The following is a 27,532-nucleotide window of genomic DNA, read 5'->3' on the forward strand; positions in this document are numbered from 1 at the left end:
CATGAATATTCCATAATTCCCGTGTATTTGTTTATTAACAGTAACTGTGGTGCAGTCTAGACAGCATTTAGAAGAAGAAAAAAGTACATTGGACATCTGGTGGATATCTGATCTCATTACTATTTTTAGTTTAAAATCAGGAAATGGATACTTCTGCCATCTAATGGCAGGACTGAAGCACCTGTCCCAAAAAACACCTCACCCAAACTCAAAACATTTCTATGTCACTGCATGTCAGTCTTTAAATTTTGAAATGATTATCCAATATATATATATATATATATATATATAACACAAACATCTTGCTAGATTGAGCTTGTTTTAGAGGAATCTGAGTGTGTTTAGTCCCTGATCACTACTCACTGCAGTACACTGATATATGGACTTGGAAAAAATAGGATCAGGTTAGTATGAATTAGTATGTGATGGGACACTAGAGGAACACGTAACCCAGTCAGTAATGAGATTAGACAGGATTATGTCTCTGAACTCTCGATGTGTCTGCAGCAGGCTTGGTAGAAGCAACAAGTTGGTCTGTGAACATGCCATCGGATAACCAAATGAAGAGAAACAAACCAACAGGTTAATTCTTATCCACGGAGGTTCAACAGGGATCTGTATTCGGCTATTGAAACATTCAACCAGGCATTGTGTCAAGGTATTTACCTGCTTCAATGTTTTAAAGAAAATAAATACCCAAATAGATTGCTCTTTCTCTCAAAGCCACAGCGGTTGGCACTCTGGTGGTGAGTCTTAAATCCAAACCAATCAGAATTTAAAGACTTATTATACAGAACTGCTTGGCCTGTTGTATTTCACCTACTGTATATATTGCAGGCAATAGAGCACCATGTGAAATCTTCATAAAATGGCTACTTATGTACTGTGGTCAGCAGTTGTCTGGACTCTCAAGGGCCTGTTGTGCACATGGAGGTTTTTCTGGGTAATTATGTCCTCTTCATGTTAATACATTCTATAAATATATTATAGTTTTACTGTATCTCTACACAAATCACTGATAAATCAAATCAAATGTTATTTATTTAGGTCAGCCCATATTGTGCTCTAAAATCTGCACCATTAACACAGCATGCAGCTGACACTGACCATAAATTACCATCCAAACAGTACCCAGGTAAATCCTAACATCACAGAAAAAAGTAATCGATCAGTTATTATGCAAAGGAAGCAACGTTTGGTGATCGTCTTTCAATAGCAATGTAAATATAATGTTCATACCTGTCCAATAGATGGCAGGCAAGTTTTGTGAAATAAGAAATAGTCTGTCAATATCACATTGCAACATGCTTAAATCTAGAGCAAAACTGTTTTCTATCTGAATTTTTATTGATTTAAATGGAAAGTTTACCCAAAAAATGGACAATCTGTCATTGATTAGACACTCTCATGTCATACAAAACATTTATGAATATATATCTGAGGAAAACAAGAGAAGATATTTAGAAGATATTATGTTTTTGTCAATACAGTGAAAGTAGGGTTCAAAGACCACTGGACTCCACTGATTTTTACTACAGAGACAAAAAAATTCAGAAATTTTTAATTTCAACATTAGAAAAAAAAGGGTTTTGAATGACATAAGTGAGTAAATAGCGAACAGATTTTTCATTCTTAGGTGAACTGTCTTATTAATTGTTCTCCATTATCCATAGCAAAACAGAATCAGCATTTGCCAAAGTATTAATCTGTGTAGTGTAAATCTGTAGTTGTCCAGGATGTCAAGCATCTGGCAAGGACCGATGTAAATGCAGCCTCAGAGAAGAAGGCCAAACCAGAAAACTGTGTTCAGCCTGAACGCACAAGTGGCCTGTTCAAGAGACTGTTAAAGGCTGAGGGGGAAATTCAAGAACTGAAGACAGAGATTGCAAATCAGAGAGCATCATGGGAGATGCGGTTTGTGGAGCTGCGAAAGAGACAACATGATCTAAGAGACCAGGTATGTGGGTCTACTATTGCTTCTTCTGCATCGCTGCTTTGATTGCCTGGCTCTTTTGCTAAATGCAAAATTAATGGATTTTTTCTTTTTTCAAAATGACTACAACTGCTTGATTATTTGGGATTAATTTGGATAGCAACAAGAACCAGCAATGCTTATGGTTGTAGTACTTAAGAATGCTTGGTGTAATGACTAGGTTATCATCTCTGTTTATCACTAAATGCCACTAGCATCTATCATGGCGGACAAGCTAGAATGCTAACTTTCATAGCATCAGTTTCACACCTTGAAGATTTGAGGAATTTTTATGTGAAGGTGAAAGATATACCCACACAGATGTTGCAATGGGCTGAACGCTGCTTGGTTTGAAAATGAATTGTGTGAGCAGTGCTACATCGCTACACTATTAATAAAAGACAATGTCAAAGCCAAATAACTGCAATACTGAGAAACACATTGTAGTGGTGTTTTATTCCTGGATGACTAGGTTTGGAACAAATCGGTTGAGTGAATTATTCAGTGGCTCCATCCTAAAAATGGTCACTTGTTTCATTTATGCATGAATTATAATCAAACAAAATGATTCATTCACTCCATCATAAAGATAATAAACATTTCTGAATAAATCAGCATTTTTGAACAAACCAGTTGAGTGAACGATTCAGCGACTCTATCATAAAGGCTGTCAATTTCATTTCTGAATAAATCAGTGTTTTTGAACAAATTGGTTGAACAAATGATTCATGACTAACTCATAAATACAGTCACTTTTTTACAGTGTGAGAACAGAAATGATTTGGGTGGAACCTTTCTAAATTGTATTTTAATTGTGTGATGTGATCTTTTCAGCTGACCTCTGAGATTCTGGTAAGGACTGGAATACTGTACAGAGACACTGATTCAGAAGACGCAAATGAAGTCTTTCTAGAGTCTGGCTTGGACAATGGACTCAATTCTGAGGAGAAGGAGCATGAATGTTCTAGTAAGAACTTCCTTTGGTGGACTTTCTGGATGTCAGAACTGCCTTTGTGTGAGGATAATTGAAATTAAATACATTTGAAAAAATTAGATAATCTCTTCCAACTTTCCACAGGTGGTCTCAGACACCAGCAAAAGGGACCTGTGGAATTGCTTAGAGATGGTGGCAGTCAAACCTCCTGCCCATCAGACTCCAGAGCAGCTTCTGTCATGTCTAACATCAGGTATCTTTGATAAGTGTTTTAAGCTGGACATGTTCATGCATGCCCTGCTCCTGTCATTGGAAAGTACTATCACAATACAATTTTCCAGAGAACTGTGTTACAATCAGATAAATCTGACTGTGGAATGCAGTGCACTGACCAATCAGAAGCACATATTCCAAAGAGTTGTTTAATAATGAATAAATAATTTATTAATTTGCATGAGTATAGTAAAGTGCTACATTTTGTGTTAAATTTAAATTCCAATCTTAAACTGAATTTCCAATCTGAACACCATACTTGTACTTGCATGACCTCTTTCTTCAGTGTAAGGTCTTGGAGGAGTGGAGGGGGACCTCATCGAGTGTTTGTACCCCACTCCCCTCTGGATCTGAAGATTGGGCACAGGGTCCGAATCATGTTACCCTCTGGACGGATCAGCAATGGTACCTTACGCTACCTGGGCAACATACAAAACTCTCCAGAATACCATCTTGGCGTAGAACTGGAGTTGGCTGATAATGGACAGCATGATGGCACCTATGAAGGACGGCGCTACTTTTACTGGTATGATCATTTTTCTTGCCTTCAGCAATTCAGATGATGGGAAAATTTTGTGTATACCTTCATGAAAAGACCAGCTAAGAATCTCTACAGTAAAACACTGATCTTTTCAGCAAAGTAGGTATTGGATCTTTAAATATTTCAAGGTTATTTATAGATTCTTATTTAAATATTTAATATTTTGACCAAATTTACCATATTGAAGCTTCCTAGTAATATATTTGCCTTTTAAGACAGTGGTTCTGGACCAGCGACCCTCTATTCATTATCCAGATCCCTTACCGTCCTCATGAATAAAACTGTAGGCTATTGTCTTCCCATATTAAAGTGATAGTTCACCCAAAAATGAAAATTCTGTCATTAATTACTCACCCTCATGTCCTTCCAAACCCGTAAGACCTTTGTTCATCTTCGGAACAAAAATTAAGATATTTTTGATGTAACATCAGGGGTTCAACCGTAATTTTACGAAGCTACGAGAATGCTATAGAAATATAACATAATATAATATAGTATAATAACATAATTTATTATTTATTAGAGTACCCCAGAATGTAATCAACATAATGAGTGTTGTTTACATTCATAATACTGAACGTAAACAACGCTCATTACGTTGATTACATTCTGGGGTACTCTCCAAAATGGCAGAAGACTCGGGGAGAAGAATTGCTGAATAACTTATGATATTATTGCTTTCTTTGCTTACAAATAGTATTCTGGTAGCTCTCAGATTTCATCAAAAATATCTTAATTTGTGTTCCGAAGATGAACGAAGGTCTTACGGGTTTGGAACCGAACATGAGGGTGAGTAATTATTGACAGAATTTTCTCTTTTTAGGGTGAACTATCCCTTTAATGTTGTTTCTTCTTCTTCTATCACTAAAAAAAACATGTCATTGAATGCCAAATAACAAATTTGATTTGACTGAACCGTTGGAATATCACTATCATTATTAAAAAATATTAAAATAGGTAGCTCATCAGAAGAAACAGTATCTAAGCGCTATGTTAACTTATTATTTTTCCAATGGAAAACAAGAGCAAGGAAAAAAGACAAAGAATTTATCTTAAATTTCTGGTTTGTTTAGCGATATCAGTTTTGATATGTGTCTGTATTTTGTGTGTTGGGCTACATAAACATTAAAGTAAAGCGTTGTTACTTGGAAATGATAAACCATCTTGTCTAGTCGCATTGGTGTAAACTGGCAGGTTTCACACCTTGTCTACACCAGATAAGAATGGCGCAACATGTCATATCAAAAGCAAATAGAACCCATTATTGTCCTTCATACTGGCTGCGTCTGAAAGCATAGCTGACTTGACCTATCAGGCAATGACTTTGCATTTGTGCACCTTCCCAAACTGATTTCAGACAGACTTCTGAGGCAGCATAAAAGTTTAGTGATCTACAACAAAATAGAGAAAGACCTCAACACACCTTTTTTTTTTTTTTAAATATTGCGTTTTGAGTAATATTATTTTAAATTATTATCATTATCTTCAGTGCTCTTCTTTCATTCTGATATTTCTTTTTTAATTTCCTCTTTCTCTTCAGTGACCCTGGACATGGTGCGTTTGTAGCATTCAGTAAATTGTTAATGGCTTGGGAGTAGAAGGAACACTTAAGAGAAGACCCTCCAGGCCACTCAAGAGCACTCTTGCAACAGTTCGCTGTATGGATCCATAATAGAGCGCAGCAATGATGAAGTATTTTTGTAGGCCAACCAAGATTCCCTAGACAAAAACACAATAGGGTTTTGGATTACTGCAGAAATTATGAAGTAAAAAGCTAAACTTAAGTAAACGTGGTCACATGATTTCAGTGTCACCACTGTAGATACCAAAAACTTTATTTAAGACATTTCCCCTGAAAGTTTGAGTTTGAGTAGTATGCAATAGCATGATTATGAACACAATGAAGCTGTGAAACTGGCTAGTGAGTAGATGAGTTTACTTGTTCAGTTTGAAGACATTTAATGTCTTTTGTTATTTGTTAGCGACCGCCTTTATCAAGACAAGCAGACGCATTAAAAAACACTAAAGGGATTTACTGATGCTGATATTTTATGTCATAGAATAAAACGTGACAATATCTTAGGCTTGTGTTCACCACTTCAGGCATTTAACCAAAAACCCATTCAAAAAACACATTGACTTCAGGATGATGGAAACGGAGGTGCTAAAATGCAAACTTTGTCCAGGTTTGGCCTACAAAAACACAGCATGCCTGCAGGACTACTTGCAACTCTATTAGTAGAACAATAACTTGTAACTGGCAAACAGGTGACCTTATATATGTTACCATAAAGGTGAAGAGGGTAATTTCTGCACCACTACTGACACCAAATGTAATATGGTGTCAACCAAACTGTTTATCAACCAAAAACAATTAATCTCACCCCAAAATTGTGCCATCGGATGGACATGGTAGCAGTGTTTTGAAAGTGGCATCAACCTATGAATGTATTAGCTACTTGGTATCTCTGCATATTAATAAGCTGTCATTTTTACCAAGAAATCACACGTGATCATATGATTCGTATGAAAACGTATGCTTTTTAGAAAATAAGTCAGCATGAAGGTACACCCTAACTCTGACCTCAATGGGACGCAAACAGATCGTACAAAAAATAACAAATTAGCCACCAATTCTGTATTTAGGTAGATGTAAATGTAAATATAGTTACGAATTGCCACGAGATTGTGTTGGAATCTGCACCTTTTCATATTTATTTATGACTGTTGGGGAAATTCTGTATTAAAATATATACTAAAAAATCCCCAGAGATAGGAAGACTCATATCAGTAGGTTAAACAGATCAAATTATCCAAAATATTTCCATACAAGGAACAGGTATGTGTAGTGAGTGGTGATGAGTGATCAAATTCTATGGAATTATGTTGACACGCATTCCATGCTTATTGCCAATATCTGTTAATGCAAATGAAGGATACACCCTATTGAACATGGATAAAGAGAGCATTTAAACAGCCATCTGAGGTAAAAACCAGTCACCTCTGAAAATATAATATTCACAAGAGGCCAGGTGTGTTCTCCAGGATGCACTTATCAAAAGATTTGCCCTGTTTATTGAAGGATGTGTTCTGATATTTCAGAAAAGAGACTGGACCGATACATGTTATTCCCCATTCATGGAAATTAAGAGGATTTTTTTGTGTTGTTTACATGTTTACCCACTGACTTCTCAAAGAGAAATTGCTCATGTTACCAAAAGTAATAATGTTACACACGTCTTAAGCAAAAGTGTTTGCTTTGGCTTTTTTTTGGTTATTTTTGTCACTGAACTTCCTCTTACAAAGAAAGCAAATCACATTCCTATGGATTAAGATGATCACATGACTCACGAGGAGCTGTTTTGCATTTTCATAACACATTTTGGTGCTTGTGAACTTCCTTCTTCCTTGTAGATGTTAATAGATAAATATATTGTCAAAGAGAGTGGGAAGGACTGAGAGAGAGAGAGAGAGAGAGAGAAATACATAATTTGACATTGAATGATGATATACACAAGCTCCCCAGATTTACTATTCAAATTAAATAAACTCTCATAACCTATATCCTTTTGTAAATACAGGACATAAGTCAAATGTAATATGTTCATGTCACAACATTTTAATTTGTTATATTTGTATAACAGAGCTTCATAATCTCTCATTGCCACTGGCTTTCAGCAGTAAAAGCAAAAATAACATTAACATAGGTTTTTACCCATACGCAGTATATTCAGGTGGGTCATCGTTACCATCAGGTAGACACAGATAAACACATCTTTGAAAAGCAGTTGTTATAATAATACAATTTAATAAAGTAACAAATAGGACAAAACATTTTGTGTTGACTGTAAAGGTGTGTCTAAGGAATGGATTAAATGTATTGTAGTTTCAGATGCCAGTTAAAACACTGCCATCAGTCTCAAATAAAATCAAAACAGAAACTATTTCACAGAAACAATTTATTTTGTGACAACAGCAGGTTTCCCAGCTTATTAACATGCATGTTAACATAAAACACTTATGCATCTGGTATTACTGGTTAACCTCCATCTAAAAACATTGCACTACATTCTTTTTTATTTATTAATAATTATGATGCATGCAGTATTTCTACAACTCATATTATTTGAGAGACTATTTGTATATTTTAAAACAGGATTTCAAAGATTGGATAAAGGATCATTTAAAATGACACCTAAAACCTCATTTTATAATATACACCATTATGTCAAAACTTTGACACGCACAAATGCAAAGTATGACTACTTAGTGCAAAGAATTGGCTCTTCTCTTGTTTGAGAGCAGATGTTTGAACAATGAGATGACGCAACTCAATTTTGCATAGAAGGAAAGATGTAAGATGTCCTTTGTACATTCAAATTGTCAAAATCAACAAGCTCAGAGTTACACAGCAGAGCCAACCTGATATGAAACATGTAACATTGAAGCACAATTAAAGATGATTTCCAGTATTGTGGTAAGTTTTAAAAACTACAATGCATCAGAGTCAAATCACAGTGCTTGACGTAAGTATAAAAAAAAAAACACCAGGGGATCCCCACCCACAATAATTGGAACAAAGAAATACAACGAGAAAACTGCAGGAGACAAGGAATCACACCTACTACTATTTGAAGTCATTCTGTGGTGGAGCTGATTTGAATGAACAATTAGCAGCAAATGTATTAACTAGAAAATTACTCTGAACATTGAAAACAGGGAGGTTCCTTAATGACTGCAATTACATGCAACTATAATTAGAACGCTCACATTACATTTCAGCTTCTGTCCAAAACCAAATCTGTAGCCTTCGAGACAAGGTACTGTACAGTTTGCTACATGCTAGGAGCAACAATTGATGCAATGTGCATCAACCTCTTAAAAAACATCTAGACACACATTTGACTTTTTTAGTCATACATAGTTACCACATATACTATGTGATAAGTCATTCAGGTTTTTGAGACTTTAAAGAGCACAAAAAACAGAAGAGAGCTATCAAAGCTACAGGAAAAAAAAAATACAATTGCATTCCTTTAGAGGTACAACAGCTTGTCAGTGGGGCATTACCCTTAAATGGACATATCTGTGTACCTTATCTACCCCTCGAAAGTGCAGATTAGTAATAAGTACTTTAAAGTAGTATTAAATAATAGAAGTAATAGGTGCATTCAAACTACTACTATGAAATTTTAAGGGTAAAAACGTACAAAAGTTCAAGGAGCGCCCAAGTGACAAGTTGTTGTACCCCTAAATCGTCACGTTTGTACCTTATCGCCCCCTAAAAGGCACATACCTTAGCGTTGAAATAGGTACCTTTCAAAGGACTACTACAGACTTTTTCAAGGGTAAAAAAAAGTACCCCTAAAAGGTACAATGTTTGCACATTCTTTCTGAGATTGTAAATACTCTTTCTTTTGAGAAACTTGGCATGCAGTCTTTTTTATGGTCCCAAAGTTTCAATGAATCAGAAGAACTCTCCACTGGACTTGAGTTTGAGAATCTTTGCTGCCAGCTGCTGTGCATCTTTCAGCTGCGGGAACATTTCCATAACTTTGTTTACATGATACGGGTTAAAAATCGCATAAAGCTTCTTCCTGACCTCCTCTCTTTCTTCCTGGAAAGCATCGGACAGTGGCATGGCTGAGTGCTGCTGGTTTCCGTAGACATCGGGAGACCTGTGCGAGCTAGGACAGGGTAAAGGTTCGGGTAAACTAGTTGCCTGTGGTAAGTAGTAAGGGTAAGCCCAGGCACCATAAGCAGGGAGACTATAACGGTGGATGGGGTTGGGCAGAGGTAGGGAGCTGTAGGCACCAAAGTTGGGCTGATAGTTGGAGAAAGGACTCATGTTGTCATAGTAGCGCTGGCCACCTGCAGGTACACCGAGGTTACCAGACATTGGTGGATGATTGGAACCTCTCCTATGCAACTCATCAATGCTCTGGGACGGATCTGAAAACTGGCTTTCGTAGGATCCAAGCCCTGAGTCAGAACTGAAAATGGACGAAGGGTTTGTTGGGTAAGGTACTTGCAGACTGGTTCTGTCTACCGAAGCACTGCGTTGTCCCACTGTGGCTGTATTTAAGTCATCCCAGTACTGGAGCATAACATCCCTGCCGTCAGAGCTCTTGGGATCCAAGTTGAGCTTTTGTTCCAGTTCTTTCTCTAAGGAGGGTGAGCTGGACCCGAAACCAGGGTCATTTCTTGGGTACATGCCTCTTAGTGGCCCAGTTACTCTGCTTTCCTCTTTTGAACCAGACAGTCTGGCATTCTCTCGAAGCTCATCGGCTAGAGAACGCTGTGACTGGTTTGTGCGCTCAGGGTGGTAGAACTTACACTTGATCCCATATGTGCACTTTTTTCCTGAAGAGTAAAAAGACAAATGTGTTATAAGGTCTACTTCAGGAATGTGCAACATCGGTCCAGGAGGGTCATGGTCCCGAGTTTAGTTCCATCCATAATCATAGACACCTGTCTGAAGTTTTCTAGCAAACTTAGGTGAGCTTTTTCAGGTTTGTTTGATTAGGGATGCAACTAAACTCTGCAGGACAGTAGCCCTCCAAGACCAGATTAGCCAGATCTTTGGTCTACTTCAGAGGTGTCCGGCAGAGTTTTGCTCCAACCTTGATAAAAACTCTATCAAGTCTGTAGCTTTCTAGTAAACTTTGACTTAGTAGTAACCTTGCTTAGCTTGTTCAGGTGTGTTCGATTAGGGTTGGAGCTAAACTCTGCAGGACTGTGGCTCTTCACTCCTGGTCTACTTCCTTCTGTTCATGCATCTTGTATGTTGACAGAGTGAATCCAGATAATGGAGACCCACTCCCCTGCAAAGTTTATTTCCAACTTTCTTCGAAACACCTGCCTGTGATTTTCAAGTAATCCCGAAGACCTCGATTCAGATATGTTTGATTACGGTTGGAGCTAAACTCTGTAGGACAGTGGGTCTCCATGAGCAGGACTGAAGACCTCTGAGAGTTACAAAGAGTTAGGTGAAATACTAGGGCTATCAATTGACTGAATTACATTCAATGCAGATTTATTAAGGACTGCTATTATGCTTTTGGATTTCACCTTTAGTGTGTAATAGCTTTTTGTGCACGTAAAACCAGAAATGTCCAAACCTATTCCAAGAGGGCCACTGTCCTGCAGTGTTTAGCTCCATCCCTAATTAAGCGCACCTGAACCAGCTAATCAAGGACTTCAGACTCACAAGAAACTTCCAGGCAAGCGTGTTGGAGCTGGTTGCAAATAAACTCTGCAGGACCTTGGCCTTCTAGGGGCAGGATTGGACACCCCTGATGTAAAGTTGATGCTAATGGGATTTAACCTCTTTAGCAAACAACAACAAAAAAGAAAACACTTGCCTAAAATATCTTGTTTGTAGTCATGCAATTACATCCCTGACTTAGCTTCGTCATCACATTACACATTTGCATACTGCCCGCTTACTGGCTACTTTAGCCTGCCCTCAAGTAACAACTGGATAGGTGATTTTACTACTTCAAATATACACTGTTTGGACATTGTATGGAATTTCAATACCAACACTGCAGTTATCATAGAAATCATTCTGTTTACAACTGCCCATGAAGCCTCTGGAGCTGAAACCCAATTATGGTAAGGGTCGTTATATTTTGTTACACTCTTTAAGTGGCTGACTAATCACAACAGACTGGGCCAGCTTTCAGAAAGGCGGCCTTAAAGAGACAGGGGCTAAAATGTTTCAGGCAGAGGTTGATAAGAGTTGCTGCAGCAATTCAGTTGCTGTGCAGTATTAGTAAAATAATTTTAAACTTTTAATTATGTAACTATATTCTAGCAGACCCAAAAATGTAAATTATGAAATTGTAAATGAGCATAATATGGAAAATGTAATCAATTTAATTACCATCAAATCACATATCAGAATTTGCTAAGATACTTAAGCAATTATACTTAATCAATGTGGCAGTTTAACGCAGACTTTACAATTGTTTGAGAAGTCATAATACCATTTTGTTTGGTTTTCTTATAATTGACCATGACCTTATCACTGGCCTACAGGGTGTTATATCTGGCTGTGAATGTCTTTGATGGCAGGAAAATCCATTATTACGAAATATGGGATGAGTCATTGGACATGACAATAAATGTCAATTTTTCATTGGGCTATATTTTTATAATTAATTGCACTGAACAAACACATTAATTGACAGCCCTAGAAATATATTTCAATTAGTAGCTTGTGGTTTATATGGCATACATGATTCCGAGTGATAGAAACTGATAAGTACTTACCATATGGACAGAGTTGTCGCTTGTGGTCAAGCAACATCGTTTTTTTACGAAGAAAATTATCTAAATTGGGTCCATGACGGCCGAGAGGGTCATCAGGTGGCATGAACCTGACCAAGAGGGTTGTGTTGATGGTTAGTTAAATGAATAGGAATAAGAACAGGCATCACACAAAGCATTAGCAGCTCCTAAAGAATAGTTGTAAGAACGTACTTGTCATTAACAAAGGAGTACATAAGCAATCTCTCCTCAATGCAACGCTTCCACTCCGGACGTTCACTTTGCAGGTCACGATATGTGTCGTTGGACACTATAATGCCGTCCAGATCATGAGCTAATTTGACAATAAAGCGATCATCATAGCAGACCACGCGCTTTCCTCCGACCCTTCGTGAAGGTGTAAACACAAGAATCTTCTTCCTTTCCAGCTCTTCTAAAATATGCTGATCTGGAAGCAAAGACAAACAAATGTGGACATTTTTAGCATGAGTTTGGAATGAAAGCTGTCTTTCTTACTGCCATGGGACATTATTTACCAGTCGCTGATAGAACAACTGGACCATAACACCCATCAAATTGAAACAATTTGACAGACAACTCCTTTAAGCTGGAACTAATTTAAGCAATTAACCTTGCTTGACCAGTTTTTCTACATTACAGATACATAACAAATGGTTATTCCATCAAAGGTGACCATATCAAATGCTACTTTGAGAAGGTGGTAAACTAAAAGATTCCAAAGAACACGGGCCGTCATCTGTGAAGCAGGGAAGAGGCAATAATTCATCACACCGCACCAGACTCGATTAAAGATTCACAATGAAACTGCAGGTGATAAGGAAAACTCTTGAACTTCCTGGTGGGGAATTCCCAGTGACACCTGCAGGAAACTGAACTCTTCCTTATTCTTCTTGTTTTGTCATTACTGTTCTTGCTTGAATTGATTTGAGGAATCTGAGCAGGGGTGTACACAACAAAACAGAGACAGTCCAGGGACGAAAACAACTGAGATTCTCATCTCCACATCAATATCTCTAGGCTGTTAAAACTGAACCTGAATGTTTCTAAAGTCCTGAAACAAAGGTAATTTTATACTAGTATGTTGTACTAGTACTAGTACAGAGGGAATGTTTTGCAACCACAAACTAATGAACAGCAAATTGTTTTTTTTTTTTTAAATTAAACTGTTTGAATTTTAAAGACCTTTTCAATTATTGCAATGTGAAAACACAATATTCTGTGTAATGCATGAGTCTAAAGGTTTAGCTTTACATTAATATATTGATGTCAGTAGATTGGTTTTGAAAGAAATCTTACATGTTCACCAAGACAGCATTTATTTGACCAAAAATACAGTAAAAAGTGTAATATTTTGAAATATTACAATTCAAAATAACTTTTTTTTTTAAATAAATTTTGAAATTCATTAATTTCTGTTATTCCTGTGATGCAAAGCTGAATTTTCAGCATCATTACTCCAGTCTTTAGTGTCACATGATCCTTCAGAAATCAGTAAACATTTTATTTTATTATCAGTGTTCAAAACTGCTGCTTCATATTTTTATTTCTTTTTTCTTTTTCATTATTTCTTTTTTTGATTCTTTGATCAATAGAACGTTCAGCATATATTTAAAATAATTTTTTTTTGTAAATTATTTCTTCAAATAAAATCTTACGGACCTCAAACTTTTGAACGGTAATGTATGTTTACTGAAAAACCTGCCAAAAATACTGCTGAAGAAAATGATTTCTTTGCAGTGTGAAGTATAGGCTTATCTGCATCTGTGCAGTCAGATGGGCGTTTTCGCTCTTCAAACAAACCGGTCTGTGATGACTCATCTTTACCAAAAGTGCTGAGGGAGTGTCTCTACCTGAAATGGGTACATCAGGCCTGGGCTGCTCTTTTCTCCAGGAAGGCACAAATACAGTGATATTTCTGTGTCCTCGGTCAAGGAAGTAATTAACTGCCAGCTCAATCCCACGGCAGGAAAACACTTCCTTGTTCCCATGACTGAAAAAAAAAAGAGAGAAAGAAATTAGTTTAGCACATGAGTAAATATGCATGCCAATTTTTTTTTACTTACAAGTCCTGTGTGAACGGCTCTTTAAATATTCTGTGTGTTTGGTGCTCAATAACTATTGTTTTTAAATGAAGAACATACATTTCTTGAAAGTTCATCAAGTTTTGCTAAACTGCGGTTAAGCCATTTAATGCATCAACACTATCAGTTTTTAATAAATGTGAAAAGTATATTGAATTCCAAGGGTTGATTCAGTAAACCTAAAACTAAGCAGCTTGATCCATCGCAATTTTTTTTCCAGATGTGCACGTTGGAATTACTTGTAGCAATAATGCAACTAGAAGGCATGCTAAAACACAACCTGATTTGCATAACCTCATTATGGAGTACTACAACAGTACAACAACTGGAATGCAAACTGTAGTTGTTGACAGATGCATGTCAGACATGTTTATAGTATTACTGATAAAAAAAACCCCAAAGAGATAAGACAGACAAGTGATGACAGAATTGTTTGCTTTGACTGGGAATCTACATCCAACAAAAAACACGAAAGAACAAGTCATTTCCATTACGTCATGATGCTATTGCAAATATCAATGCATCAATTGGCTTTCACAAACAATGTGTGTGAAGTGTTTTAACTTCTCTCTTAAACTACTTATAAACCCTTCATTTCAAGGAAGAATGTCTTTCACAAAATTCCCTAATGTGACCTTTGCAGAATGCATGACCAAAAATGTTGCAGAGTGTGTTGAGCATGAGGCCTTGGTCTCTTGGAAACGAAATGGTTAAAACAGTGCCTATTATTTGCATATTGGAGAACAGAAAAGCATAGAGAAAGGGGAAGTACAGACCTTTTCAGAAGAACTAGGTCTACGTTTAAGCCCAAAGGCAATATGAGCAATTCACTACGGGAAGTGGTAAGTCATATTACAATAAACACACTAGTTACTACTTTTAAAATGAATTATTCATCAATTGATGTTTCTTCCAAATAAAGAGCTATCAACAAGTCTGTATTTGTGCCATTATTTGGATGTGATATTCACATTTTTAAAAACACACTTAAAAAAAAAAAAATCAGAATGTTACAACAATCTAAGGTGGACTAACATAAAAAAAATAAGTGGAATGAAAGTGAAAACCTTGTATAATTTGGGAAAAGTTTATACACAACCAGAGCACAGCTGTCATGAATTTGATAGTTATTTTTGATAGAATTTGATACTTTCTGATACTTGTTAAACTGGCAAAGACTCAAAACTCCAGCTTAGTTTTCAATCTCCGTTCTCTTTCCATTGAAAAATCACATAAGAAAAAACAAGCCAGTAGTACCATGTCCTCACCTCATGGCCACGTTGCTGCCATCAATAACAATAGGCTTCAGGTCACTTTCGGGTTCAGTGGTGTCCTCCAGCATTGAGCCCTGTGTCCTAGATGAGCTTCCTCCCCGATGGGGCAAACTGAACGCACCATCATCACTGTCAGAGCTAGAAGAGGGCACAGCCTTGGCCCCTGAACGCACCAGCTCCCCCAGCACCGCGTTGGTGTCCGTCCCCAGGCCAAGCTTCCTCAGGGCGGCCTTCACCTCTTGTGGAGAGTAACCCAGCTTACGAAAGAAGTCGACCTTCATCTGCAGGTCATGGAGGTCAAGTCCGTCTTGGCCCAGGCCAGTGGGTTGATGGGAACACCTCGACTGCATCCCGCTGTATGTTGGATGTTTGCTGTTCTGGGGGTTTTCAGAGCAGGAGCTGCGGTGTCAACCATATGCTGCTCCGACATGTTGCTCTTGCTTCTGAATAAGGCTGAAACAAACAAATAAATGATAAATAAAACAAACCATAACAATGCAAGTTATAAACTACAATTAAACATGTTATATTTACATCGAAAATTATAATACATACAATATAAACAGTAGAACAAGGTAATATTTTATATGGTAATATCTTTATACATACGCATATTTTATGCATTGCATGATTTGATCTTCATAAATTCAATCATTCATTCATGAACAACACCATTACAGTGACCATATCATTTATGTATAAGTGCAATTCAATCCATCAACCTCCTCCCAAAAATAATAAACAATTTCATGCATGCATTTTGCAAAAAAAAAAATAAAAATAATAAAAATAAGTTTTAGTCTTGTAATTTAGAATACATATTAGAATGAAGTAAATATAAAAGAACATTTTAAAAAGGGTAATCTGTCCTTCAGAGGATACGTATGTTTTCGTGTTGTTTCCGAGTTGACTTTGATATTTATTTGCAATAGTGTCAGAATTCTGATATATACTAGGCCAGTGAAAATGGTCCAGTGCATGCAAAATACATAGAGATCAACAAAATAGTGACTTGCTATTTTACTAAAAATGTTGGAAATGGCTTTAAATCTGTTTCCAGACTGTCCAGTGGGCTCAAGCATCATATTTAAAATAATGGTAACATGTACTCCAATGCATTTGATAAACAAATCAGTTTATAGTGGTTTATATCAGGTTTTCTTCTTTATTTTTGTTCTACTAATTTGCATTTGCTTTTACTAATTGCTGCAATATTTACATTTAAGGCATTCTATGCAGTGAACCTTTTACTCACAAAGTAGTGAGAATCTGTTTATTTAAATTGTACATTGCATGTGTCATTTGTTAACTTCTGCATGGTTAATAAATTACATATACACTTCCCCTACTTTTACAACACTTTCCACGAAAAGTTCCTGATTCATTGATTACGTAAGATATAGCATAGGCAGTGTATTTAAACTCTTACAGACACAGGGTTATAATGCAAACATACACGAGTAAACTCTAATATACTCTACTGCCAAAGACGCGACTTAACAGCGTTCATCTTCTCAGAACGACGCTGTCTGCGTTTCAAGAGCTCAGCTGATCGAGCTCCAGCCCTGCGTGTGGACCCCGGGTGAAGGACTACAGAAACTTATAAACCATTTGTAGTTTTCAAGTAAGAATCCTAAAGCGTTACTTTAATGTAAAATACTGACAGTTTAAATGCCTGTCTCAGCTGTTACACAACAGACGTTTCTTATATAATAGTTTCCAAAATAAAACAGATTAATTTAGACCTACCATATTCTCCCAATGATGAGTCCGGTGATCTGTAACGCGCCCGCGCGTGTGTGTGTGCTAGAAAGTACTGATCTGGTGTTTTATGACGTGTTTTATTGTAACACCTTTCCTCCTGTACTTCCTGCTCCAGGTAACTCGACCTGTTTCACTCCCAAAGAGAGAGAGAGAGACTCTGCTCGTCTGTACTACACAAACGACCACATTTACTTGAAAATTATTTTTATATTCATATTCTTCATTCAGTATATATATATATATATATATATATATATATATATATATATATATATATATATATATATATATATATATATATATATATAATTTTTTTCACACAGTTTTTCATTTTAATTTTCATACTTTCAGTTCCTTTATTTCTGTTTCCAGCACCTTATTCACTTCCTATTGTATATTTTTATTGTATTGTTTTGTCCTTTTGGCACTGTTAGTACTGATTAGAAAATTAAGGTTTGTGTTTTTGTATTATTTTCTTGACAGTAAAGCACATTTCCCCCATACTGTACATTACCATGCTTCATGGGTATATATTATTATTATTATTTATTTTATTCATTTTATTTTGCCACTAGTTTCAATATATTTAAAAAATTAGATTCTCAATACTTTAATGTATTTTTAGGCATAATTTGTTTTACATCATTTTTTTCTTTTCTTTTGATTTTGGGTGGGAATGTACCTGGATATGACAGAAAACACTTTCAAGGAACTGCTTGTAAAAAAATAAAAAAAGAAAGCCCTACAAACTGCATATTTACATCAAAGACAAAAGGCAATATGTATAATATGTATCCTACTACTTGTTTCACTTCCGTTTCAGTTTTTATAACCATTTCTTACTATGTGTAAGTAAGTTGTTGTTTTTAGCATGTGTGTTTGGCAGTGTTATTTCTTAGGATTACTGATAAACCATACTGTCATGATTTGTATTTGTTATCCATTTTAATTTTAGTTAAATAATGTCTGAATTTATTATGTCTGTATAGGTGTTAGGGAAGCAGACTTCACACAAAATGATTAATACAAAGTAGTGATGTTTATTGCCAGCAGAGCAATTAAACGGATGAGACGGTGAGTATGGAATGCAGATATACTGACTGACTTGTCTTGACAGGAACTCGTGGACAAAGAGAGGACCACACACCTCACTGTTTGAAGACAGCTTTCTTGACTGGAGAACCAGGAACCAGGAGACGGACAAACACAATGCTTGGAGAGATCACAAGAGGTAAGTACACAGGCAGGTAGGTAGCAGGTAAGTCGCTGAGGTAGCGTACAGGAGTCCACTTCGTAGAAACGAGACCGGACGTTTGAGTGCAGTGAGGTGTGTGGCTTTATGGTGAGGGGTGATGAGTTTCAGATTGTGCGCAAGTGTGCTTCATTAGAATTCCGGTGATGGTGTTCGCTGTGATTGGCTAGTTTGGGAGCCTGGTCGATCTGTGACATTACCCCCCTCTCCATGGCCCACTCCAGAGGGCCGAAAACCCCGACGTTGTGGCGGTCTACCTCTTCCTCTGGGGGCTGGTCGATCTGGGTGAGTGGAGTGGAATTCCTCAAGTAGTGTAGGGTCCAAGATGTCATCTCTGGGGACCCATGACCTCTCCTCTGGAACATAATCCTCCCAGTCGACGAGATACTCCAAGCGACCACCACGGCGCCGGGAGTCCAGGATCTCCTTTACCTTATAAATGGCTCCGTCCTCCAGTATCAGTGGGAGAGGGGGTTCTTCACTCGGACCAGACTCTGTGGAGTAAGAGACAGGAGAGTGATAAGGTTTCAGGAGTGACACGTGAAAGGTGGAATGGATTCTGTATTGTGGTGGTAATTGTAGTTGGAAAGTGACCGGGTTGATTTGTCTCAGGATGGTTAAGGGGCCAACATATCTGGGACTGAGCTTTTTGCAGGGCAGGTGCATTCGGATGCCTCTTGTTGACAGCCAGACCTTCTGTCCCGGTTGATACTGTGGGGCTTCGGACCTACGAAGGTCTGCTGTCATCTTGCGCCTGCGAACTGCACGTTGGAGTTGATGGTGAGCATCGTCCCAGACCCTCTCGCTCTCTCGGAACCAGTAGTCGACCGCAGGTACTTCCGACGGTTCCCACGACCAGGGGAATAGCGGTGGCTGGTAACCGAGTACGCACTGGAAGGGAGTGAGTCCAGTAGAAGCTTGTCGTAGGGAATTTTGGGCGTACTCGGCCCAGCCAATGAACTGGTTCCAAGAGTCCTGGTGGCTATGGCAGAAGGTTCGTAGGAAGCGACCGATCTCCTGGATCTTCCTCTCCGTCTGCCCGTTCGTCTGTGAATGGTAGCCTGATGATAGACTTACGGTCACACCTAGGAGTTTAAAGAAGCCTCTCCATACTCTGTAGATGAATTGTGGGCCTCGATCAGACTGGAATGCCGAAGTATCTGAAGACGTAGTTGAATAATAACTCGGCCATCTCCTTGGCTGTAGGTAGACCTCTGAGGGGAAGAAGTCGACAAGACTTAGAAAATCGGTCCACAATCACCAATACACATGTGTTACCGTCTGACGCAGGCAGGTAGGTGATGAAATCAACCCCTAGGTGTGACCATGGACGGTTGGGAATGGGCAGAGGGAGGAGTTTGCCTGCTGGTAAATAGCGAGGGCTTTTAGAAATGGCGCATTCCGCGCAGCCCAGGATGAACCTTCTCACATCCCTGGCCATGTTGGGCCACCAGTATCGATTCCTTCAGCAGCGAGAGGGTGCTGTTGGCCCCTGGGTGGCAAGTTGAGTTGGCCGGGCTGAGTTTCTGGGAAAAGAAGACACATGGATGGAGTTTGGCTGGAGTCCGGCTGGAGTCCCCTGCTGCTGAGAGAGAACTGCTCCTACCCCTGAAGTGGAGGCGTCGACCTCTACAATAAAGGGTCTTTGGGGATCTGGATGCACGAGCATTGGAGCATGGGTGAAGGCTTCCTTTAACTTCTCAAAGGCTTCCGTGGCGGCTGGTGTCCAGGACAGAGACTTGGGCCTATTGCGTAGAAGGTTGGTAAGGGGACTGGTTATGGCACTGTAACCTTGGATGAATCTTCTATAGAAATTGGCGAAACCTAGAAATCGTTGGAGTTCCTTAATACTGGTAGGTACTGGCCAGGTCCTGGATGAGAAATGTTCATTCCATCAACCCTCAGTATAGTTCTTTGGATACATCATCGACAGTGGTGGCATCCACCTTCCCCTCGTCCATTCGGATGCCACCACTGTCGATGATGTATCCCAAGAACTGTACTGAGGGTTGATGGAATGAGCATTTCTCGGCTTTGAGGAACAGATGGAACTCCTTCAGACGTTGTAAGACCTGCACAACGCGGTGGCGATGTTCAGCCTAGCTCCGAGAGTAAATGAGGATGTCATCGATGTACACTAGGACGAACCGGTGTAGATACTCTCGGAGCACCTCGTGCATGAAATCCTGGAATACGGAGGGGGCGTTGACAAGGCCATACAGCATAACCAAATATTCATAGTGGCCGGTGGGTGTTACAAAGGCCATCTTCCACTCGTCCCCCTCGCGTATCCGGATGAGGTTATACGCGCTGCGGAGGTCTAACTTCGTGAAAATGGTGGCACCACGAAGATGTTCTAGGGCAGCTGGGACGAGAGGAAGAGGATAACGGAATTTAACTGTTATGTTGTTTAGTGCCCGGTAATCGATGCAAGGTCACAAGCCTGCGTCCTTTTTGGCCACAAAGAAAAAACTCAAAGCAGCAGGGGAGGTGGAAGGGCGGATGTAGCCTTGCTTAAGAGCCTCACTGACATACTCCTCCATGGCCTTCTGTTCTGGAAGTGACAGGGGGTAGATTTTACCCTTGGGCACTGGCTCACCTGGTATGAGATCGATTGCGCAGTCCCATGGCCGATGAGGAGGTAATTGAGAGGCCTTCTTCAGGCAGAATACGTCTCTGAAGGGGGCATAACAGGTGGGTATGTCGACGGATTGCTTCTTGACTGGACTCTCTATGGACGTTGAATTCACTGGGATTGCCTGAACAGGTCGGTTGAGTGGTTGCGGGATTCCAGGGAAACAGTCTGGGAAACAGTGATTGCCCCACTTCAGGACTTCTCCAGTGTGCCAATAGATCTGTGGTTCATGTTGTACAAACCATGGACGCCCGAGAATGTCGGTGTGCGCTCCCTCCAGAACCAGTAGGTGAATGCTCTCCTCATGCAACTGACCTATTCTTAATTGAACGGGACTGGCGCTGAATCTGACTGTGCTTCGTCCAATGGGCTTTCCGGTTATCGAGTGGATTTGGTTGACTGTCTGGTTGGCAATGGTCGAGAGCTTGAGTTGGCGGCAGAGGCTCCCTGATATGAAGTTCCCGGCGGACCCAGAATCAAGGAGGGCCTAGACTGGAATAGATATGTTGGGGGTAGCAAGCATGACTACAGTTGTGAGCGGCTTCATATTTTGAGTGATGGGTTGAATGACACTCACCAAAAGTTGAGGAGGGCGAATAGGACATATGGATCTTATATGCACACTATTTCCACAGTACAGGCACAATCCATTCCTCAGTCGCCTCTGCCGCTCAGTCAGACAGATGAGTGTTGTCAGTTTGCATGGGTTCATGGACAGGTTCTCGAGGGTGACTTACCTCTGGGTTGCGGACGGGAGGAGAACAATGGGTTAATGACGGCTGCTCCGCAAAACAAGACTGCATGCGTGTAGAGCATCAGATGGTTTGTTGAATAAAGCTTTCCAAACCGCAGGAGTCATCATAACTGGCAAGCTGCAAGCGCAATCTGGGTTCCAAACCTTGCCGAAAGGTGGTGAGAAGGGCACTCTCATTCCATCCGCTGGCCGCCGCCAGGGTCCTAAACTGGAGGGCATAATCATATATGGATCTGGTACCCTGGCGGAGATGGTAGAGTTGATCGCTGATGGAAGCATCATCATTTAATCGACCAAAAAGTGGGTTGTGAAACTATTATACGAATGAGTGATGGGACCAGACTGTGAAAAAATAGTTTCAGCCCATTGAAGTGCTTTACCAGTTAAGAGGGATACGATGAAGGCTATTTTAGATTTTTCGGTGGGATACAGATGCGGTTGCATATCAATGTTTAGCGAACATTGCAGGAGGAACCTGTTACACTCCTCCACCACGCCAGAGAAGGGCGCTGGTCTGGCCATGGGACTGGAGATCATTGGTGCCGAAGAAACAGTGGTACTGGTGACTGAGGTGACCGGGGGTGCTGGTGGTGGTGATGGAATAAGAACTCGTCGGAGGTGGTCCACGAGTTCCTGAAAGGGATCGGGATTGCTCATGCTGCACCGGTGTTGGTCCGGTCTTCTGTTAGGGAAGCAGACTTCACACAAAGGATTAATACAAAGTAGTGATGTTTATTGAGAGCCGAGCAATTAAACGGATGATGAGACGGCGAGTGTGGAATGCAGATATATTCGGATGAAGAGAGAGTGGATAACTTGACTGACTTATCTTGACAGGAACTCGTGGACGAAGAGAGGACCACACACCTCACTGTTTGAAGACAGCGTTCTTGACTGGAGAACCAGGAACCAGGAGACGGACAAACACAATGCTTGGAGAGATCACAAGTAGGATTAACGATTACCGGTTTGACGATAAATCATGATAAAATTCCCCACGGTTAGTATTACCGTTTCATAATTTAATTATCATTAAAACCGTATTTGATTACCACGATTTGAACAACTCACGATAAATAAATACTGTCCAGCATAAAGCACAGTTTTAAGTAACAGTCTCACATGCGCACAGCAGCAGAGTAGTTTCGTTTTGAGTGAAAATAGAGCAGAAAAGCTGGGAGGTTTTAAAAGACTGCTGAGGGAATTGTGCAAATTAATTTATAAATGAATGAATTATAATATACCTCTGAAGGTTATGAATGTCTTCAGAAACAATTCGATGGCATTTTGTTTTCATCTTCGCTCCATGTGATACCTAAAGAAGGTGTTCTCAATCGCAATACTGCTTTGTTCATTGAGGTTACTGGAAACAGCTATATTCAGCTTTTCCATAAGTGCCACCTAGTGTCAGAGAGTGGATTTACAGAGACTTATATTTACATTCAGAACGTGGCCAAAAACGGACCGAATTTACATGTCCTGCTGTAAATTTTGACCGGTTGATGAAAAACAAGCTTATGGGGATTCTACACATTTGAACAATTCAGATAAGTTATATAGAATTATTTTTGGAGCAGATAAAATACATATAATCATTTATTAATCAATTATCATTTTGACGTAATCCTTTTCTTTATTTAAAGGCTGAAATGTGAGGTTTACATTTTTATGAAACTTTTTCAAAGCTTTATTTGGACATTCACATTAGATATTTAAACATTAAACTGTTGTCAGTCAAGTTGTCATTTAAAATCTTAACATCTTTGGTCATGTTATTTTTTTTGTGATTATGCAAACAAAAAGTCATTTTATTTACTTATGCTCTAAATTGCATAATTTCATTCATAAATGGTTGGTGAATTTACTTTTATGGATGTGAAACATGTCTAAAAGAAATGTGGGAGGTGCTTTTATGAACATACAGTATGTCTTATTTTATGATCATGACATAATGCTCTTTATGAAAGCGTAAATTGTGGGTAATATTACACTTGAAGAAAGAGTGATAAGTATCAAAATACAGGTAAGACGTTATTATGTAAGGTTTTATTCCTCTCTCATGTGTTTTCCCTCAGTGGATGAATACCAGAAAAGGACAGTATATATATATATATATATATATATATATATATACATATAAAAATAATTATATATTTTATTTTCTCTTTTGCCTGTGAAAGTATATTGTAATTGTATTTAGTGTACTGTGTTACTGACATCTGTTTATTAGGGTTGACCAAAATTTTTGTCAGTGCAAGTATACCTGTAATGTTTTGTGTTTTACACATGCTTACATTGATTTTGGGTGTCAAGAGTTTTTTTAACGAACTGTGCATTTATTATCACTACTTAATATTTAGTATACTCAGTATTTATGATTGATAGCATGGTATAATGTGCATACAACCTTTTTTATGTTTTGTTATTGATTGATAAATGTTGATGTTTACATACATCCTTTACAGAGACCTATAAATAAAATAGATCATAAAACTTTAGGAACCTGTCAACACATGCACTATGTTTGGACTCTGATGCCTTGCCATTATTTTATTGTCACCAAAGTGACATTGGCAATTAGCTCCACTTGGTGGCTTCAAAACAAAGCAAATAATTCGGTGCCTTCTTTTGCAGTGCTTTACTGACTCTTTGAGGGTCAGTGTCTATTGTGTGTGCGTCTTGAGGAAGTTATTATGAGTGAGGTTACTAATGTGTCCTGCTCCGTGAGCCACAGGTTAATGGTGTGCACTGAGTGCAGTTCCGGACGCTGGAGAAAGCAATCACTAGGGGTTGCCAGTCCACTGCTCTCTCTGAGGTCCTGTGTCAGCGGGCCCAGGTGTCTCTGGCGCTGATATTACAGCGGGGCAATGAGCTACAGCAAACAGAGATGAGTTTCCCCGCTGGCACACAGCTGCCATGACAACCAGCGTCCAGAGAGATCCGAGGAGCGGCTGGACCTGCAGCGTTTGCTCTATCAGGATAAAGTCAGCGTAACCTTGAAATAAAATATCACAGCAATTACACTGTTACACTCTGGATGTCAATACATTAGATGCAACATATCAAATCAAAAGGATCCTAGAGTTTTCCCTAAGAACTAAGTTTCTGTGCCATGCACACTAAGACTACCAGACCAACTAAATATTACTTATGCTCTAATAGTGTTTGGCAATCACAAAATCTTCACATTCAAATTTTCTTCACATCTAACATGATAACATAATTTTTTTTTTTAAACATGGCATTAAAAGTTGATATGACAAATATGACAAACATATGTAAAGAATTCTATTATAATGAACACAAGAGGGCACTAAAAGTATGTGATACAGAATTGGCTATGAACCATGAGTTAGGCTTATATAAAATCTTAAATAGCTTGTGTTGCACTTTACACTTCGTTACTGAACAGAGCTGTCCAGAATAACATAGCCTACTATTCACATACTCACACAATTTGCGCAGTGTGAAAACTGTGCAAAGTGCTCACATTTTCTGTATGTACAGAATTCTCAATTTGATAAAATGCACATAATAGCCTACTGTTTCCCTATGATTTTTTTTAACATACATTAAATCAGTATTTATTCAAACTAGGTCTACCAGAGGTTAGGATGTTTTTAAAAAAACAATTACCTTATTGACTACAACCCAAATTCCGGAAATGTTGGGATGTTTTTTCATTTTCAATAAAATTAAAACTAAAATACATTCAAATCACATGAGCCAATATTTTATCCACAATAGAACATAGAGAACATAAAAAAAAAATGCTGAGAAATTTTACACTTTTATCCACTATATGAGCTCATTTCAAATTTGATGCCTGCTTCAGGTCTCAAAAAAGTTGGTACGGGGTCAACAAAGGTCTTAAAAAGCAAGAAATGTTGAAAAGATTCAGCTTGGAGAACATCTAGTAACTAATTAAGTTAATTGACATCAGGTCTGTGACTGTCACAGAATAGCCCGTCTCCACCTTCACTGATCACTTCCAACTGCACCTCATCTAATCATGCTCACCTGATCATCGTCACCATCATCATCCTGCACAATAGAAAAGCACGCACCTCCAGTCACTCAATTCCGATCTTGAAGTTACCACACTGCAAAGCCTGTTGTTTCTACAAGGACCGACTTCATACGAAGCTTCCAGCTGAGTATACTCCCTGATATTATCTACCAGTCGTACTTATCTGTTACTCTGTTCCTCTTCATCTCCTGCTCGCAGAATCCAGCTCCCGGTTCCTACCGCCATTCCCGAACTCTCTGAGACTCCCATCATCTACGGATCTGAAAGAGGAAAAGGGGACTGTTATTATCAAGACTCAAGATCACCGTCACGTACAGAGAAGAATTACTCACCTGACTCCACGCCATCCACCTTGTGCTGTATTCACTCACGATCTGTCAATAAACCCATTTCACTTGAACCACTTACCTCTGTGTCAGCAGTTACGTTACAGTGACATGATTAGCTATAAAAGGGAGAGGCAGAGTCTCTCAGAAGTAAAGATGAGCAGAGGCTCCCCAATCTGTGAAAGAGTGTGTAAAAAAATTGTGGAATATTTTAAAAACAACATTCCTCAATGTCAAATTGCAAAGGCTTTGCAAATCTTATCATCTACAGTGCATGACATCATCAAAAGATTCAGAGAAACTGGAGAAATCTCTGTGCATAAGGGACAAGGCCGAAGACATTTGTTGGATGCCTGTGGTCTTCAGGCTCTCAGACAACATTGCATCACTCATCGGCATGATTCTGTCATTGACATTACTAAATGGGCCCAGGAATACTTCCAGAAACCACTGTCGGTAAACACAATCCGCCATGCCATCTGCAGATGCCAACTAAAGCTCTATCATGCAAAAAAGGAAGCCATATGTGAACATGGTCCAGAAGCGCCGTTATGTCCTGTGGGCCAAGGGTTATTTAAAATGGACCGTTTTAAAGTGGAAAAGTGTTCTATGGTCAGACGAGTCCAAATTTGACATTCTTGTTAGAAATCACAGACGCCGTGTCCTTCTGGCTAAAGAGGAGGGAGACCTTCCAGCGTGTTATCAGCGTTCAGTTCAAAAGCCTGCAAAAACCATTTCTGATGGTATGGGGTGCATAATTGCATATGGTATGGGCAGCTTGCATGTTCTTGAAGGCACTATGAATGCTCAAATGTATATAAAAGTTTCAGAGCAACATATGCTCCTCTCCAGATGACGTCTATTTCAGGGAAGGACTTGTGTATTTCAGCAGGACAATGCAAAACCAGATACTGCAGCTATAACAACAGCATGGCTTCGTAGTAGAACAGTCCGGGTGCTGAATTGGCCTGCCTGCAGTCCAGATCTTTCACCTATAGAGAACATTTGGCGTATCATTAAATGAAAAATATGTCAAAGACAACCACGAACTCTTCAGCAGATGGAAACCTATATCAGGCAAGAATGGGACCAAATTCCAACACCAAAACTCCAGAAACTCATAACCTCGATGCCCAGACATCTTCAAACTGTTTTGAAAAGAAGAGGAGATGCTACACCATGGTAAACATGCCCCTGTCTCAACTATTTTGAGACCTATAACATGCATCAAATTGTAAGGTCTGTTTTGGGTTTTGTTTCTTCATGTTTTCATTCTCTTTTATTTTGAAGTTTGGTCATGGTTCCAGTTTGTGTCATGCTTCCCTTACCCTCATGTATTCCTGCTATTGGTTCTCTTAGTCATTGTCATGTTCTGATTGGTTCTCTTGTTCATTGTGTCAT

General features: G+C 39.0%; 2 protein-coding genes across 5 annotated transcripts; one reads left to right on the top strand and one right to left on the bottom strand.

The window, feature by feature from the left end:
- Nucleotides 1-468: 468 nt before the first annotated feature.
- On the top strand, nucleotides 469-7,641 carry LOC306887161 (uncharacterized protein). 4 transcript variants are annotated; one of them, XM_079444703.1, is made up of 8 exons: nucleotides 469-658; nucleotides 838-943; nucleotides 1,048-1,135; nucleotides 1,728-1,957; nucleotides 2,807-2,939; nucleotides 3,051-3,159; nucleotides 3,466-3,705; nucleotides 5,261-7,641. In XM_079444703.1, the coding sequence occupies exons 2-8, from the start codon at nucleotides 869-871 to the stop codon at nucleotides 5,316-5,318; spliced, it is 933 nt and encodes a 310-aa protein (XP_079300829.1). In that variant the 5' UTR covers nucleotides 469-658; nucleotides 838-868; the 3' UTR covers nucleotides 5,319-7,641. The 4 variants fall into 4 exon arrangements, with proteins under 4 accessions (XP_079300829.1, XP_079300830.1, XP_079300832.1 ...); XM_079444704.1 differs by having other exon boundaries at nucleotides 479-746; XM_079444706.1 differs by lacking the exon at nucleotides 1,048-1,135 and having other exon boundaries at nucleotides 495-746.
- Nucleotides 7,500-17,251, bottom strand: LOC306887159 (endoribonuclease ZC3H12A-like). Its single transcript, XM_079444701.1, has 6 exons — nucleotides 17,120-17,251; nucleotides 15,365-15,823; nucleotides 13,866-14,005; nucleotides 12,208-12,442; nucleotides 11,998-12,104; nucleotides 7,500-10,083 (listed from the first exon to the last, which is right to left on the bottom strand). The coding sequence occupies exons 2-6, from the start codon at nucleotides 15,718-15,720 to the stop codon at nucleotides 9,188-9,190; spliced, it is 1,734 nt and encodes a 577-aa protein (XP_079300827.1). The 5' UTR covers nucleotides 15,721-15,823; nucleotides 17,120-17,251; the 3' UTR covers nucleotides 7,500-9,187.
- Nucleotides 17,252-27,532: the final 10,281 nt, after the last annotated feature.

The sequence above is a fragment of the Barbus barbus genome (assembly GCF_936440315.1).
Source record: "Barbus barbus genome assembly, chromosome: 21".
In the NCBI taxonomy this organism is placed as follows: domain Eukaryota; kingdom Metazoa; phylum Chordata; class Actinopteri; order Cypriniformes; family Cyprinidae; genus Barbus; species Barbus barbus.